The sequence below is a fragment of the Danio rerio genome, chromosome 15, assembly GCF_049306965.1.
Source record: "Danio rerio strain Tuebingen ecotype United States chromosome 15, GRCz12tu, whole genome shotgun sequence".
Classification (NCBI taxonomy): Eukaryota; Metazoa; Chordata; class Actinopteri; order Cypriniformes; family Danionidae; genus Danio; species Danio rerio.
In genome coordinates, this window is record NC_133190.1 from 7256297 (window position 1) to 7275839 (window position 19543).

At 35.4% G+C, this 19543-nt stretch overlaps 1 protein-coding gene and 1 long non-coding RNA gene across 2 annotated transcripts; both read right to left on the reverse strand.

The window, feature by feature from the left end:
* Positions 1–1734: 1734 nt before the first annotated feature.
* mrps22 (mitochondrial ribosomal protein S22) lies at positions 1735–19362 on the reverse strand. Its single transcript, NM_001098735.1, is given in 9 exon segments — positions 1735–1929; positions 2041–2151; positions 10292–10400; positions 13344–13489; positions 16540–16623; positions 16705–16848; positions 18382–18546; positions 18751–18908; positions 19227–19362. Coding segments are annotated over 8 exon segments (1023 nt in total). The 5' UTR covers positions 19354–19362; the 3' UTR covers positions 1735–1929; positions 2041–2061.
* On the reverse strand, positions 3633–6302 carry LOC141378016 (uncharacterized). The gene is made up of 2 exons (XR_012391281.1): positions 3779–6302; positions 3633–3739 (listed from the first exon to the last, which is right to left on the reverse strand). It is a non-coding gene; the product is annotated as an uncharacterized lncRNA (long non-coding RNA).
* Positions 19363–19543: the final 181 nt, after the last annotated feature.

Sequence of the window (19543 nt, forward strand, 5' to 3'; positions counted from 1 at the left end):
ACCTAGAAAGGGATTCCAAATTTTAAAAAAAACTCTGTTTTTTTTCTTGACTATATAAGTTCATTTTTCTAAAGCCAAACATTAAGACAATTCCCGCAACCATTGTCCAAAATGCGGGCTTTCTGTATTTTTCCAAAATCAAGCTATTATAAGTTTTGCCTGTAAAAAACAGAAAGTTAACAGTTTCTTATCTGAACTAGTAAAAGTACTTGTAGAAGGAAAAATACTTAGAATACACAGTTTTGGGCATTTGGAAATATCCTGTTTTAATGCTATACATAGTTGAGAAAGTTGAGAATTTTCTCCCAAAATTGTTTAATCAAAGGACACTATACACACACACACACACACACACACACACACACACACACACACATATACATATATATATATATATATATATATATATATATATATATATATATATACATACATACATACATACATACATACATACATACATACATACATACATACATACATACATACATACATACATACATACATACATACATACATACATACATACATACATACATACATATATATATATATATATATATATATATATATATATATGTGTGTGTGTGTGTGTGTGCGTGTGTGTGTTTTCTACAAGCAGTTCTGGACCCCTATTTATAAACAACAGTCCTAGTATATTAAGCACATATCAAATTTGTATGCAAGCTTGGAGGGGAAGGAGCCAGTAGTATCTACAGACTTGGATTTGCAAGTGGACATGATATGTCAGACACAATGCACTCAGAGGAGCTAGTGACAACACTGTAAGGATAGGGTTAGGGGTGTTGTTAGGAGTGCGCATTAAATGCCTTGCATGCATCTCAGCTTGGAATTGCACTCGGTCTGCATCCAGAAAGGGGTTCTGTGTTTACATTCAGCTTGTAGATTTTATTTTTAGACCTCTCTTGTACAGTTTTATTTATTTGTTTAGCTTCATGAATTAAAGAATAATTGCTAAATTATCCAACACCCAAAATTTTTTTATTAATATTATTTTTTTTAAAGCACATTATTTATAACATCCAACAAATGCCTTCTGGAGTTTTTTGGTGATGCCTTATTTTAGATGACAATTGATACTCTTTTATTGCATTGCCACTGATTTCTTAAAGTTTTATCGCAATTTTTTAAAATGAAAAATTACTCAACAGATGACACAAAACCAGTATTGAACCATCATTCGTTGGATTTGTATGTATTTAGGGGTGATTGTGCTGCTAAAAAGTATTACAGTCTTTGGCGTTATGGTCTGATCTAGACTTGCAATAGCAAATTATCCCTAGAACAAGCTTACCCAACTTTGAATATGGTACTCTTTTGTTCATAGGCATTGCATTTTACCCCCAAGGTATTCATCTGAGCCATGGATCCAAAAGGCTTGGCTACATCAATCCATAAAATATTACATTTTATTCAAATTCATTCAAACTCTAACAGCAGTCAAGTGGAAAAACAGTGCACATAAGCCTAAGTCAATATTCCCTTGACATTATGTTAATAATTACTTATCCCTTGTAATCATTTGTAAATTAAATTTAATTACAGCTTCAAGAATGACTAACATTGACTTACTCAACAACTCTACACAAGCATTTTCAACAAGTCCTGATGTACAGAAAAAGTAATAGCTATACGTTCTACTGTTAGTGTGTGGGAGGAAATACTGAATAAGCAATCTACATTTGATAAACTAGGACATACAATAATTAAAGATGGCTTTTATACAAAAAGTTCTTTATTATGTACAGAACGATACAAATGACTTGAACATTTGAAATATGACAGATAATTCCATTCATAACAACTATTTAGCTCCCCTTATTTAAGGGATAGTTCACCTCAAACTGAAATATCACTCTTCATTTAGGCAACCTCAAGCAGTTCCAAACCATGGGAAGTTTCTCTTTTCTGTCGAACACAAAAGAAGATATTAAAAATCATGAAAAAATTAAACACAACGCCGGTTTTTATTTATTTATTAACTTTTTTTTACATTTTTGATATTTTTGTGTGCATTACCCCTTTAACACTTTGAGGCATTCAAAAAGAGCCCAGTGCTTTAGTCTGCTCATAGGTCTGCACAGCCAGCTCAATGAATCCAGCTCTACTTGACTCATACTGGGCATAGATCTAAAAAAAATTAGGGGAAACACAAAGAAAGAAGATGCATCAGAAAGCACATGCATGTTCATGTACAAACTCAATGACTACTAGGTTAACTAAAATAGCAAGGTTAATTGAAAAGTTAGGTTAATTAGGCAAGTCTTTGGACAACAGTGGTGTATTCCGTATAGACAATAATATCTATCTATCTATCTATCTATCTATCTATCTATCTATCTATCTATCTATCTATCTATCTATCTATCTATCTATCTATCTATCTATCTATCTATCTATCTATCTATCTATCTATCTATCTATCTATCTATCTATCTATCTATCTATCTATCTATCTATCTATCTATCTATCTATCTATCTATCTATCTATCTATCTATCTATCTATCTATCTATCTATCTATCTATCTATCTATCTATCTATCTATCTATCTATCTATCTATCTATCTATCTATCTATCTATCTATCTATATACATGTACACCAACACAGTGGATTTGATGAACAAGATTAAACAGACAAACATTAAACAAATTAAACGAACAAGACGTGCATTAACTGCAGACTGTCAGCTTTAATTTGAGGGTATTTACATCCAAATCAAGTGAACGGTGAAGAAAAAGCAGCTGGAGATCTCAATCTGTCATTTATTGCTTTTCCTGCAGTTCCCGGATGTAATGTTGAATGTAAATTGCCATTTTAATATTATACATCGTATTTTAAAATTAACTTGAATATTTTGGAAGTGAAATCTGAAATCAGTTGAGTATGAACTATTGAAGCATAAAAATGTGTTTAAATATGTTTAATTGAAATATTCACAGCTTAAGCAGCTTAAGTTACATTTCAGGACCTAAAAATACAAACCCTGGCAATTCAAGTCACAAAAATGCAAGCACCTGTTAATTAAATGAATTTTTTTTTTTCAGTTTGTGCTATTCGACAAACTTTTTATTTCAATACTTTTGGCATTGTTTTTGTTCCATATTCCTACATGAGTTAAAGTTTCTTTAAGGCAAGTCCTTTCACTCGGTGGCCATCTTTGAAACGCCTCTCAGGCAGTATGCTTGGTTATTCTGTTTGAATGGGAAAACATCAAATTCTCCAAAACTGCATGCCAAGCTTACGGTTAAAACTCATATTATGAAACAACAATTACATTAAGCAACAACTGTCTCTTTAGTTTCATTTCTTAATGTTTGTGTCACACAAATTCTGCAAAAATTCACATCTGTACCAAGTCCCTCCCCCTGAGAAATGTCAGTCTGTATCGATCGCTGATTAGTTCTTGTACTAGAAGGCAGGCTTTATTCACCATATAGTGATTGCTGATTGGCTTGTGTACTTAAAGGCGGGGCTTCATTCACCATATTGACAGTTACAGTTTTCCCCATTCAAAAGAATACGAGTGACACATCTTTTGTATTCTATAGTCTTTGGTTAAAGTGTATGAGCAAAACATATCATAAAGTAAAGTGCTTTTTCATTTAGTTTATGAGAAATTTTTATTTCACAATACTTTGAGTTTTGTTTTACAACAAACATTAAATTTCAGTTGATGATTTTTATTGCTTCAGATTTAACTTTGGGAATAACTGCTGCAAGTTTACATAGTAGCTTATTTTTATGTATTTGACAATGAAAATATACAGGGGATTACCCTTTTTGTGCAGAATTACAAAAAAAAAGTCCAGCGTGAGCTTAAATAACTTCCATAATATTTCGTAAATGTGCTGTTAATTTCCTTCAGTCAAATTTCAATTGGCAAAAAATACTCAAAGCACCTCTGAGTCTGAAGTTTACTCGATTCCTCAACCAGCTCAACTTCCTGATATGGGGTTAAAAGGCCAGTGTGACATAAGACATAAGGTTAAGCAGAGTGTGCACTAAGCAAGAACCGTGACTAAACTGTGGCCCCTCATCAAGTTTACCATGCTTTCCCATTTCCTTTCAAGGAATTGAATACACACACTCTCTCCTACACACATTAAAACCTGTCACTCTACCATCTCTACCAAATTATTGCTGGCATCTCAAAATTCAACAAGAATTTTAGGCCTTCTTTATTCTATTCTCTCTGAATGACATCCTTACATGGGTTAAAGGTCTAACCATGAACTAATGAGAAGTGATGTAACCTGGGGCTGAACCTGAATCCTTGTTTCCAAAGTTGTCAAAAGCACATATTGTTAATGCTCACCTTTTTTAAGTGAAGTCACCTTTATTTCTATAGCAGGGGATATGCAGGATTCCTAAAGATAATTTCAATAACTTTTTAAAGATCTTCTAAGAATATTTTAAGAGCTCATCGCCACTTCTACTTCTATTCAGTATCAAACCTTTAACTTCATAAACAGTTTGTAGCTTAATAAATCAATAGAGCAAATCCATGCAACAGAACTCAGAAAAGCTCGGAAGAAACAAAGCTAAAAAGAATAAATTACATGATTGTTTTCAGCGACAACTCGTCTTTCTCCAAACAGGAGTACGCAAATGTACATTTTCCCATTTTGCCGTCTGTTTTGCTCAATGGTTTCACTACAGGTGGAGAGCGTCACATCACCTCCCCGCGTTTGTCGCTAATTAAATGACATTACCCAGACAGAGGAGCCTGGTCAGACGCACCCTGGCCCGAACCAACCGTGTGGATGGAGCACGCTGTTGTTAATATTAGGAGGAAAATATATATATATATATTTCTGCTTTTTTGGAGTCAAACACTTTGAACAACGCTTGAACAAAACTTAAGACCTTATAAAAACACGATTAAGACTTTTTAATACTTTTTAAGAGCCTAAACTCTCATAATTTATTTAGCAACTTTTAATACTTTTTAAGACCCTGCGGACAGCCTATAAAGTGATTCGCACAATGTAGATTGTGTCAAAGCTGCTGTACAAGGATCAACAGGCAATTATTAAATAATAGTCAGATGAGAACATTTCTATGGAAGGTAAATCCTGCCAATTTTAAATAAAATAAATAAACACTGGAAACGAAAATGAAAATCAGATTAACAATTTCATTTTAAAACACTGTTCGCAAAATATCTGCCAAAATTGAAAACGAAATGAAACTATTTTTAATTTTCATTTTCACTTTGACAACACATCGTCCCTGTCAAATTGATAATTAAAATGAGGTTGCCAATTTAACATTTCATTTTCACTGCATTTCCACGTCAAGACTGCCAATATTAAAATAAAAATTGTGTGTCAAGTCATTTGGGTGTCATATTAGACAGCAATGTAACTTTTGAAAACCATATATCCCATGTCACAAAAACTGCCTTATTTCATCTGAGAAATATCGCTAAATTACGAAATATGCTATCCATCTCAGATGCAGAAAAGCTAGTCCATGCTTTTATGACTTCGAGACTGAATTACTGTAATGCTCTATTTGCTGGCTGCCCAGCATCCTCTATTAACAAACTTCAATTAGTAAAAAATGCAGCAGCCAGAGTTCTGACCAGGTCTAGAAAATATGATCATATAACCCCAATTTTATCCTCCTTACACTGGCTGCCTGTTAAGTTTCGTATTGAATTTAAAATATTACTTCTCACCTATAAAGCTCTAAATAATCTAGCTCCTGGTTATCTAACCAACCTTCTGTCTCGCTACAAACCAACTCGCTCTTTAAGATCTCAAAACTCAGGGCTTCTGGTAGTACCTAGAATAGCAAAATCAAGTAAAGGAGGTCGAGCCTTCTCTTTCATGGCTCCTACACTCTGGAATAGCCTTCCTGATAACGTCCGAGGCTCAGACACACTCTCCCAGTTCAAAACTAGATCAAAGACCTATCTGTTTAGTAAAGCATACACTTAATGCATCACCTAGCGGGTTCCACACAGGCTTCTGCATCTTGTTTATATACACTATGAACAGCAGCTACGCTAATTATTCTCTTTATTCTCTATTTTCAGCTGGGGATACTCATCCCGAGGTCCTCAGATTATGCGGAGTCACTGATTGGATCCAAGACCAGCGACGAGATGATCCCAAGGATTCCATATCCGGGACCAGGCCATATCCTGAGCTGCTGCTGCGCTGATGTTCATGGGGAGTGGAGAACATGAGTCTGATTCCAGCGACGCTCCAGGGACAGACGAGTCTTCGCTGAGGCCATCTTCCAGCCTCCACCACGGCGACTGAAGCTCTGCACAAGATTTTTGGCCAGCGGAGAAATTAAAATGGTCGTGCCCAACTGAGTCTGGTTCTCTCAAGGTTTTTTTTCTTCACTCCCATCAGGTGAAGTTTTTTTTCCCTCTCCGCTGTCGCCACTGCCTCACATGGTTCAGGATTGGTAGAACTACGCATCGATGAATTGGCTCTTCAGTGTTTGAACTCTCAGTAATGATTAAATCACACTGAACAGAGCTAAACTGAACTGAACTTAAACACTAATACCTGAACCACACTGTTCCAGTTACTATGACCATTTGTGTGAAGCTGCTTTGACACAATCTACATTGTAAAAGCGCTATACAAATAAAGCTGAATTGAATTGAATTGAAAAAGCCAAACTGAAAAACAAAATGCAAACACAATTTTTACAAAGCGAGTTATTAATGTTCACGCTATAATAGTGACACAATTCAAATGAAAATGTAAATTTAAGCTTTCCTTTTATTGTCACTTTTTCATTTCAGTTTTCATTTTCGATTTCATTTTCAACTTTAAGCTGTATGCAAAGCCTATGCTAATCAGTGGGAGGGGTGTATTCAAGTGACGTCGAGTGCTTTCACACACAGAGCCCGATGGGCAGAAGCACAGTTTTGATGGATGGGACAGCGTGAGTTACTAGTGTAAATACAGCATAACAGAGGTAAAATGGTAAAAACTGTTAGTCAGCTTTTACGTGAAGCAGCTGCTGCATTGGTACAGCAAGAGGAACAGGGAACAGGGAACACAGGAGAACCAAACCTCAAACTTCCGTCCCGCAGCAGGAGTCGCGGGCTTCCTCGGTGGGCAGATATTTGGCAAACAGTGTTTTAAAATGAAACTGTTAATCTGATTTTCATTTTCATTTCATTTCCAATGTTTACTTGATTTATTTAAAATTGGCAGGATTTACCTTCCATACATTTCACATTGTAGAGCATATTTAAAATATCAAGCAGTTAGCAATGATTGAATGTTTGTGTATTTCTAGTTATTTAAAAAAAATATTCAGTTCAGATTCTGCAGTTCTATTATGCAGCTTATCGACCAAACAACCATTTATATTTGACCAGTCTCCCCTTTCTACTTTCCCTTCAGCCACCCTCCTCTACACTCAGCTCACTCACAAAGTAAAGTCAATGCAAGTGATTTTAACCATCATGTTTGATACCATTTGAAAAGGATCAGTGGATCTTTGTATTGATTACTATAATGGCCAAAATGTTTACGTGGCTAATAAATAGTTACATTTTATTTATCCTGGTATACTGCCAAATTTTGACTGTTGTTTCTTTATTGCCACATTCTGTGCATTGAATTAGTAATGGAACTAAGGCCAGTTGAGATGGAGTGTTGGGCAGACTAAATATATCTTTATATATCTGGCTAACTCTTTATATTAGTTCAGTTGTACTTAGATGGAAATAACTCCTTTTCCATCTAAGGTAATAAGATGTTGTGGGGAAGGGGGTTGGGGGGTTCGGGTGGTTAAGAAGAACAGACAAAGGTGCGGAATTTGTCCAATACATGAGCTCATTTATCCTATTTTGACTGCTATGCCATCATAAATAGTGGCAATAACCCATTGAAAAAGGCTTTAAGACCCAGCAGAATGCTAGTGTGATTTCAGTTAATCAGTTTTGGTCAATGCAAATAAATATTTTTCAAGACTCCAACATCCAGCTGTGCTAGAAACATCTGACATAAGCGAAGTCATCTTTCATTACTGTATTGTTTTTGAAAAAGAGAAAACTTTTATTCTCTAAATCTTGGACCTTATGAAAAGAAAACATGACCAAAAAATTGTGTGAAGCACTTGTACAAGAGAGGCTAGAAAAATTGTGAAGCACAAAATGATTATGTTTCAGTTTTTTATCATTTAAATGGACAAATTCTGACTGAGGAAAGTTAAATGTACTGGCCAGTTTGTTATTTGCTTAATAAATTACACTTGGCTACAGTTTATCATTGAAAACTTTTTTTTCTATTAATACATAATAATAATAATAATAATAATAATAATAATAATAATAATAATAATAATTTGATAAAAATACATTTATATTTTAAAAACAAATATTCATCATATTTCTTTATCCTAAATATTTAGGAAATATTTTTGGTACATGAAAAAGTGTGGTTATAATGACCATCTAAAAAGCTAATACAGCTAAAAATAAAACTGCTTAATAATAATACTGCTTAAAATGTCCCCTAAATTCAGTTATTAAATAGAAAATTGGACGAATAACTGTAAAAAGGTCCACCTTTTAAGAAAAAATAACCACCCCTCACACCAGGCTAGCTACGGGCCTGCTTTTTTTTAACTGTAATGTTATTTTAATTAAAAGTACATTGGAATGAAGGAGCTTGACTAAAGCAAAATTATTATGGAGAACAGTGTTTGGTTTATATTTATAATTTTGGTCATGACCTCTGATAAGAAATAAGTCTGAATTTAGTTCATAGGTGTACAGTACGTCTAAGGCAGGGGTGCACAAACTTTTTCGTATAAAAGGCCAAAAGCAAAATATCATTGAGAGCCATGGGCCGGAGGTAAATATAATTTTCAAAATTGTTTCATAAGATTTAAAAGTTAACAGAAAGCATTACTTTCAATCAGAGTAACTAATTCAGTAAAACATTTATAACACAGTGGATGTCCATGATGAATCCACTACTCAAGCAGAATCTGCCTTTGCCTTGATTTGTCCTCTCTGTCGGGTGACAGTATGTACATTTAAACTAAATCTGATTAATTTACACCAGTTAAATGAAACATTTTTTTTTCAGTTAGCTTATAAAAAGTAAACAAATAAACAAACAAACAAAACGTTACAATAGATTTAAAATGACAACCTTTAAACCATCCCCATTATTCTTCCTCACTCAAAGGTTAATGTGGGCCAAACTTGGCCTGCAGGTCCTTGTTTGGCCATCCCTGGTCTAAAGGTACCAATCAGGACACTTAAGAATGAGCAAAAGCTGCCATCTAAAGTTTTAGCCAATTACTTCGGTTTAATAAACAAGACCAGGGTTTATACAGAACTTCTTAAGTTGTATTGATACCTTTTACTACCTTTTTTAATATCTTCAAAAACATCTTTAATGTCAGCGGGTACCCAGTTTGTTTCAGCGTGCACGCAAACAAATATTTAAAACGAATATTTAATACCTTATTAGATGACGTCTATTACTTTTTAATGCCCTTAATTTTGGCTAATTTAATTTACTACGTTTTACAACCCTACGGACACTCTGAAGACTGATCAATGTGTAAGTGTGAGCAACATTAAATCTGAAACAAGGAGCTAAAAAGATAACCAAATGCACTGGAAATTATTTAAAAAAAGATCAACAATCAATGTGCATTTTAACCCAAAACCTGAGGTCATAAAAAGTTTGTTATAAGGGTAATTATTATATTCACGGTTAATTACTTTGTGCACTAAAAGAAAGAACACGCAGTAAAACTTCATCCACCAACTTATAATCCTTATACTGTAATTAGTTACCAAAAATACATAACTTTCGAACACATTAAATAATAATATGGCTCAAAGTCTTAACCCAAGTCTGAAGGTTTTTGTTAAACAGACACACTTGTATTGGTTCTGGAAGTAAAAACTATTAATTCTCGTTATGATTTTTTTCAAACTTCTCTCACTAACTCTGTTAAGTACACAATCTTTTACTAATGTTATTTTAGTCAGATTTTAAAATATTATTTTGCTTCAAATAAAAGTGTACAAGATTCTAACACTTTTTAAAACAACCTGTATGAAAAGAAAATATTGCCAGAAACAATGTGTCAAAAATCTGGACAGGCAGTAATGCACTCAATATTCAGTTTTGTTGAATTTTTTACAGTATGTGCTGTTGAAGTTTGTGTTGGCAGACAAGGATGTGGAATGTACAGCAACAACAACAAATCAGTTGACAGTTAATGTCTTTAATGTAATGATTACATGCATGTGTGCTCACCTTTAGAAGGTCCAGGTCAGCGGCTTGTTGTCTTTGAGCATGCTCTGCAGATTCACTCTGAGGATGTACTAAATTAAAAAGACGCACCAACTTCACCGCATCCTGCATTCTGCAATTATGAAAACATAGTAAGCATCACACAAATAAAATAACAAAATCTTTAATTTACTAAAGAATCAGATTTTTTTACTTTAAAGAAAGTATCTTTAATTCAGAAATCTGTGTGATATTGTAAAACAGTTATTTCAGTGATATCTCTCAGGAGTTAAAAGGTTAGTTCAACCCAAGATATTCATTAATTTTCCTTCGGCTTAGTCTCTTATTTATTAGGGGTCGACACCATAACATGAACAGCCAACTATTTTTATTGAACTTTTTTATTCTAACCACTAAGCCGTCGTGTCACCACCTTACTATGCTGGGCTCAATGTCTCAGGACTATTGATGTCTATGGAGAATCAGAGAGCTCTCAGTTTTCTTTAAAAATATCTTAATTTTGTTCAGAAAATTAATCAAAGCCTTTGGAGATTGGAATGACATAAGGGTGAGTAACTGATAGCAATTTTCATGTTTGGGTGAACTACCCTTTAAGATTCTTAAATACAAAAGTTCAAGCTTGGTACAATAATAGGTTGCCACCCGAGCAGTGAGTTAGTTTGTGGTAGTATAACAAAAGTGGTAGTATAACAAAATGGATGTAATAAGAAAAACAGCAACTCAGCCCCAAAGTGATTTGCCATGTAAAATCACAAAGGTGAGGTGCACAGTATGCAGAAGCTGCATACTTTCTACTGTCAGTATAGCTATAGTCCAAACATTATGTGGCCTTCAGATTTGCTCAAGAACAGGGTCTAGAGAGCTTCATAAAATGGGTTTCCATAGAAAGCATAGCATTCAAGTTAGGGATGCTCAAAATAACTGATTAACCGTTAACCGGAAGGGTGCGTTTGTAACCACTTAATGGCATAGGTTAAACGATTACAAAATATTATTTTATATATTTTTAACTTCATATTGTTTGGCTACATAAGGGGCCGATCATCAAACGCACCGATACATCATGCAGTGGGCACGCACAAGAACCATGAGTGAGACGGAGGAAATAAGTCATTATGACATAATTTTTAAACAAATGACTTCTATTAAAAATGTTGAAAGGGGTTTTGTGAAATAATAATAACAGTGGAGCATTAATTAAATGCATATTTCTGATCGATTTAAGATAGCCTGATATTTTTATTTGACGGAAGAAAATAAACATGATTGTAAAAAACAGCCTATGCCAGTTCTTAAAAAGGATTCAATCAGTGTTTTCGTTTTGTAAACTTAATTTGTTATTTATGTGAAAAATATCTAGGGCAGGCCTGTTTATTTTATTATTTTTGTTTAGTTTATTCTTTTTTCTATGCTGTTGGAAACACTGCAGGTGCGTGAAGATGCTTTGCTCTCTTTAAAATAATTCAGTATTTCAAAATGCAATATTTAATGTGTCACAAAATAGACACGTCAATAATTTTTTTTATGAAATAATATTTAAATATTAATTTGTTAACGGCTAACAGTTAATATCCGGTTAACAAGCTGGGGTTGTCGGTTGGTAAAATTAATCGAAATGAGCATCCCTAATCCAAGCCTTACAATACATTATCAAGAGCAATGCAAAGCGTGAAATGCAGTGGCGTAAAACAGATCGCTGGTGGACTCTAGTGGAGAGCTGTTCTCTGGAGTGATGAATCATGTTTCTCTGTATGGGAATCTGATAGAAAAGTCTGGTTTTGGCAGTTGTCAGAAAAGTATTTGTCTTTCTGCAGACAAGTTTGATGGAGGAATTTATTGTGTGGAGATGTTTTTTCTGGGGTTGCGCTTGGCTGCTTAGTTCAAATGAAAGGAAAGCAATATTTTTGGACCATTCTTTGAGGGAACAGTTTTGAAATAGCCCTTTCCTTTTCCAAGGTCCATGTATGAGCAAGTTTATTGTGACTTGACTGGACGTAGAAAGAACGTCTTTCTTTGAGCCAGGCTTTCAAGTTAGGGCACACTCGCACTATGCTATCTGAGGCTTGCCCAGGCCCGTTTCCCGGATCGTTTGAGAAGTGTGAGGGCTCTGAATCGGGCTCAGGCGCAGTTCAGTTGGCCGGCCCTGGTTGGAAGAGGTGTGCATGTTCACTTGGGCGCTTGTAGTGTGAGTGCAAAGCATACCTGAGCCCGAAACTGAAGTCGACATGTGACATTTCAGGGGCTTCATACAAATTTATTAATCATTCTTACTGTTCAATGAACGCAGTAGGTCTTAGTTTATTAAAGACGCAAACCCCTCACTGCATGACAGCTGCACCTTTAGCAAACCTCCTAATTCCTACAGCACGAGGACTTTATGATTGTTTATGAGCGTCAAAAGTGGCTGATCTGTTTCACCGCATCCCAAACAACTAAAGCATTATAACTAAAGAAATCTCCACTGTGCTGTGTGAGAATGCTATTTAATGAACAGCACATCATCGATGACGTAAGCATGTGAATGCAATGTAAGTGCGGGCCGTCGGGGAAGACGGGAGGGGGGACAAGCCGGGCTTCGGCCCGGTTCAAGGCAGCTGTACATAGTGCAAGTACGCCCTTATTGTCTGGCCTTACAAATGTGCCTCTTAAAGAATTTTGTGAAACACTCCAATGCCTTACCAAAATAAGTGATGCAAAGGGTAGCTGACTTCCTATTAAACTTTATATATTAGGATTAGGATGCCATTAAAATTCATGCGCATGTAAAGTCCCAAAAGTTTTGGCAATATTGAATATCAGTAAATATAATTTTATATTAATCTGTTTAACCACACAGAAAGCAGTCACAGCTGAATTTTCAACACTGGAGACATAACTATCGAATAATTAATGAGCAATGTAGTACTGTAATCAGTTTAAGCACCTAGAAAAGCAGTCAGACCAAAAAATTATATGCATGTCATTTCAACATTAAAGACATAACTAGGGATTAATTCAAGTAAATAACTTCTCCTTTTAAATGTTAAAAAAAATAAAATAAAAAAAAACCACTCACAGGTCTCGCTGCAACATTTCCACAAGAAGGCCATCAATTCGGCGTTCATTAACCATATGCCAGGCCAAACCACCGAAGAAACGCGTGGATCTGAGTAGATCGTATTTGCCATGCTTGTCAATGTCTTCATAGGTCAGCATGAACACCTTTTACACAGAACCAAATAACCTTTATTAGTCAGTCCAACTACAACTATTTCAAATGTAGCATTGAGAGTACAAATCCAATTATGTACTTTTTGAATAGTTTTGTCTTTATTTGAAAACTATATTTTATTTATTTATTATTCAGATTTAATTCACTGACTGTTCAAGCTGTGTTATTGCAATTGTATGGATTTCTTTGGTTTCATCTAGGGCTGCATAATTAATCGAAATGAAATCATGTGGAGGAAACCATGGCTCTGTAAGGAGTAGAAAATATTCTTCATAGGCCAGATGGCGCTTTCGCATGGAAACCGCCAATATATGTGTGCTGGAGGCATACTGCTGATTACAGAGCCAGCTTTACTGACAAAATGCACACAAAATATGCTATGATTAAGGCCTGGTTTATACTTTTGCTTCAAGTGGTAGGCGTGATCCACGGCGCATGCTTTATGCGTTGCCATGCATTTATATTGCTGCACGCTGTTTGTGTTGCTCTGCAAAAACACTTCCAAAACACTAGCAAGCAGTGAGGTTTTTATGTTCCTCTGTGTAGTTTTTTGCGGGTGTTTTTCTGAACACTGCCTTAATGTACAAGTGGCTCAAACTTACTAATTTTGAGGCGGGAACTGGCGTACATGCAGCAACTTATAAGGTACAACAATAAGGTAAACAAAGAACAACAGTTTCCATCTGGACCTCCTTCATGGGACTCGACACTTATAAACACTCGCTCAAACAGGTTAGTGCGGCTCTCGGTTCTGCCCACACTTGTTAGAGTTTTTAAGCAGACCAATCACAGAGCTTAGGCTACGAATCGTTGCAACGTATAGATAAATTTTTTGAGAGGAGCGCATCAGTGTCAGCATCAGCCATGGCGAGGGCTATGCGACCACGCGATGGCTGCGCCGGAGCATACGCGTGCACCTGACGCAGAAGTATAAATCAGCCTTAACAGTGCAGCAATAGTTTGACTTAAAACATTCTTTCGATTTCAAAGAATATCTGCATTGGTTTCTATGGCAATGACTGAGATGGTATGAAACAACAACAACTGGAGCATGATTTGCAATACAAATGCTGTTTTTTAGCATGACAGCTTACCAAATTATTATACATTTTGTAAACAATGATTTATTCTATGCTACCATATCCTTTGGTCTCAAAAAAATCAGAGGCATGCAAAGACTGACTAGAAGTATTCCACTTAAAGGTGCAGTAGGTGATCTGCCAAAATGCTATGCGTTAGCATAATAGCTTTGAAAACACAGTCCCTACCTAGCCGTCCAAAGCCATGCCTCCTGAAACACGAATGCGCACCATAAAGATGACAGTAGACAATGCACTAGATCAGTGGTCCTCAACCTTATCACCATGAACAGGTCAACGCTTGACAATTTTACCGCATACCGGGATGGGTGGTGGTGAGTGGCGGTGGATCGTAGGTTGCTAGGCAACCATTAACCATTTTCTCAGAGGATGACAATCTGACAAAACATTGCTGTCACTCTGATACAAGTTTTATTTATGGAGAAAAATTACAAAGCATGGCAGTGTTTGGGTGTTCTGTGTTTGTCTGAGATAATTAGTCTACCACAATGTGTATACGCCCTACAAGTTGAAGCTGATCAAAAGATTGTTCAGACTCTGAACGACAATTCAGACAAATAAAAAATAAAACAGAAATAATGATTTCTTGTGTGGCCCGGTACCAATTGATCCAAGGACTGGTACCAGTCCGGTATGCAGTTGTTAAGGACCACTGCACTAGATCATATCATTTGCCAGTTAAAAAACTTTATAGTACTCTATAATACTATATACTATAATACTATATACTGTAATACTAATTCCGAATGAAAAACTGTGTTAACTCTATCACGTTTTCAGCGGTGTAGCAGTCTTTCATGCATGCAAGGACCACTGGTCTCAGTCTCTCATGCGCTTTTTCCTAAAGCAACTATAGTGTTTGGACGACAGGGTGCAGGACTAAACCATACTTGCATGCTACTTCAGACTGAATAATCAAAAGTAGCATGGTAAACAATCTAGGGACTGTGTCGCAGGTTGTCACTTTTTAAGAATGAACCAATGTGCTTTGAATATAAAACCAACTTCACCTCAGTAAAGCATGCTAGGCAGACTAGAGCTATTTACTTATGTTTTATTATTAAAATAAAAAAAAAATTCTGCATAATCGATGTTGTAAAAGGTACCTTATGAAATTGAAAAGACACATCAATCATTCGCCGGAAGATTTCAGTGGCTGAATAACACTTCTGTGCATATAACCCATTCGTAAAGCAACAAAATCTAAATAAACTTTGCGTGAATAAAAAGTTTTTATAACAACGTGTCTAAAAGAAATACTTCAGCCATGATGTCATTATTTCGCCAGCGTGCAAAGGTATCTCCAATATTGATTCAGGGTTTTAAAAAGTTGAGTCAGCATTTTTTTTACTGCTGTAACTCACTCACTCACTCTCATGGATGCGCAGATGTAAAAATCTACATTTGTTTGCAATTTGGGCTACTTATTAGAATTATGGGAATTATCTGCCCGCCAAGTTTTAATTGGATGAAATTTTTTTGAGTCTTATGCCTTACCCAGAAAATAAAAATACATATAAACACATTTAGATTATTTATTTTAATCATTACTATTGGAATGTAAAGAGACTTTTAACCAGCACAACAAATAATGCTTCAGAAGACAATCACCTACTGCACCCTTAAATTAAATTTCTTTGCACCAAACTAATTTCTGCAAACACATTACAGCATTTTTTTAACAAAACAACATCTGATGTGTGCCATTTACTTGTTAAATTTCAATCAGATGAGCACAGAAATTGGATGAGATTTTAATAAGGTTTTACTAAAATTTTGCGCGCACACACACACACACACACACACACACACACACACACACACACACACACACACACACACACACACACACACACACACACACACACACACACACACACACACACACACACACACACACACACACACACACACACACACACACACACACAAAAACTCACTTTGTTAAATTCTGCAGAGTCTGGCTCAAACTGGACAACACATTGGTTTAGCACATCCTCATGTCTATCCTGTTCAAAAACCAACTGCACAGACAAGAAAAAATGGTCAAAGACGTATAGGTTTGTGAATTGTCAAACAATAATAAGCTTTGACGTTTTTCATACCCTGAGGTTTTCTTCTTTAAAGACAGGTGGTGGTGTGACCTTGCGACCCTCTTTAGGAAAGTAAATTTGTATTATCCTATCTCTTTCATTCCATGACGCTTTCCTCAGAGTTCCACTCGGCTCTCTCACAACTATGAATCTTTCCTTTGGAATAACAGTAAAAGAAACAGAAATGCAAGCAAAGTAGTGATGATATATCACTTAACACTATATCAGATCTGAAATCACATTAATAAAAAATGTCATAATTAAATGTATTATCATTTAAAAGAAATGTTCAAGTTCATCCAAAAAATGAACAGTTTTAAACCAGTAACCATTGATGCATAGCAGGAAAACTATGGAAGATAATGGTTACAAGTCTCCAACATTTTTCAAAATAACTTTAACAGAAGAAAAAAAAAAACTTTGTTTGTGACTAGTGACAGGTAAGTAAATGAGTTTTGGGTGAACTATCCTTTACGGTCATTACACAGATATGTAAAAAATTGTTAACACTTTACAGTAAGGATGTATTGGTTAATGTTATTTAACATAAATTAACAGTAAACAACAGATCTGGTAAACATTACTTAATCTTTGTTATTGTTAACTAACATGTTAATGCATAAGTTAATATGAACTAATGGTGAACCAAGACTTCAGCATTAGATTACCTTTCTAACATTCCAATTAATCTCTTTACATTAACAGTCTAATTATTAATGTTAACTTACATACATTACATTTGTTCATGGATTAGATAGCATGACCTAAAAATGCAACACATTTATTCAGCAAAACTAAATCTGTTGAGTAAACTTAACATATATTAATGTGTTATTTAATTCATTAGTTAGCAGCACATTAGTTAATGCATTAGTTTATAATACCAAATAATGATCAAATGTTAGTAACATATTAGATAATGTTAGAAGAGTGTACACTTTACAATAACATCCCTAATTCAGAAATCATGTTAGTAAAGCATTATTAAACATGAACAAAATGCAAGTTAAAGATGCGGCTTCCATTTGAACTCTCCAAAAGCAGCATGATATTCATGTTTGTTAACTAACTACTACCCTGATTTGTCATAAGCAAAGCATTTGTTAAGGGAATTAGGAACCCTACACAACATTATATAATGTGGTACTAAAACTTGCCCATGTTAACTAATGCATTAACTAATGTTATCTGGCGCAGTAGGTAGTGCTGTCGCCTCACAACAAGAAGGTCTCTGGTTCGAGCCCCGGCTGGGTCAGTTGGCATTTCTGTGTGGAGTTTGCATGTTCTCCCTGCATTCGCTTGGGTTTCCTCCGGGTGCTCAGATTTCCCCCACAGTCCAAAGACATGCTGTACAGGTGAATTGGGTAGGCTAAATTGTCCGTAGTGTATGAGTGTGAATAAGTGTGTGTGGATGTTTCCCAGAGATAGGTTGTGGCTGGAAGGGCATCCGCTGCGTAAAAACGTGCTTGATAAGTTGGCAGTTCTGCTGTGGCGACCCCAAATTAATAAAAGGACTAAGCCAAAAAGAAAATGAATGAATAATGTGTTAACTAACATGTTAATTAGCTATGCTACTGAAACCATGAATGTAATGTAATAGCATATGTGTAAATAAACATGAACTAATTAGCCTGTTTATGTGTTAACTAATACACTCTTATTGTAAAGTGTTACCAAACATTATCTTACTCTATGTGGGATGTTAAAGTTTATGTCAGTGAAGACATATTTAGCAGTGTCCATGCCCTCCAGTATTCGATCTTCAGCCAGCACATCATCTATTGGCTTCCTCTCTGGCAGAATGGGTGGCATTTCCAGCAAATGTTTTGCATGTTCCTCTGCCTTATGAACTGCCTAGAAAATTTATTAAAAATAACTTATGATTGCTTCTAGTAGAATAACCGCAATCACATCAAATATATTTCATGAATCTGGAAAATCGTTATTTCTAAATACCATATTACCTTCAATTTCCATCCGCTCTCTCATACCTACATATATAACATTAGCTTCCTATCCATCATGAATACAAAAAACACGTGTAAAAAAAAAACTCACCTCCTCTAACTCAGTGTCTGTCAAAAGCTTGTATTTAGGTGGTGTTAGTTGCTGGATTATGGGTCGAAATACTTTGTCCAGTTTGAGACCAGTGATTTTAGTCAGAATATCTTGAACCTCTTTATCTGTGAACTGAGCTTTCAGAACATTCTCAGAGTCTGGGTGCACAAATAGAAAGAAATTATGACACTAACATGCTTTTGTTCTCCTTATGTTTCTATGTTGTACATAACATGACAATAACGTTATTATTGATAACGTTAATTGCAAGACTAAATAACACAATATCGTTAATTTATCGTGGCACTTTTGTTATTCACGGTATTTATCTGTTTCAATAATTTCATAACTACAATATTTTGTAAACGCATGACACTTAAGACACAACTAAGCATCAAACGTGAAATACAAGGTCAATTCCACATTATTGTGAAAAAAGAAACCGTAAACGTCACGTTTACAGTGATTGTACTTACTATTGCGTGTTGTCGACACACTGAAGATTCGTGTGCTTGTCTGCAAACAAGTTTGCACATTTTTATGAGCAGATTGAACGCAGAAGTAAGACCGTACTAAACACCTCGTAACGCTGAGCGCAGCCATGCTGTATATGACATCACTACGGGTGCTTCGAACTTCCTCCTTTCAGAGAACTACTAGGAATGCTGGGAAATGTAGTAAAAGGGGACAAGGCCCCAGTAGAATCTCCGGTAGGGATCGGTCTATGGTAGGGACTCGTTCACTAACACGTTTTAAAGCCTAAAATCTATACCATGTTATAAAAGCAGTCATT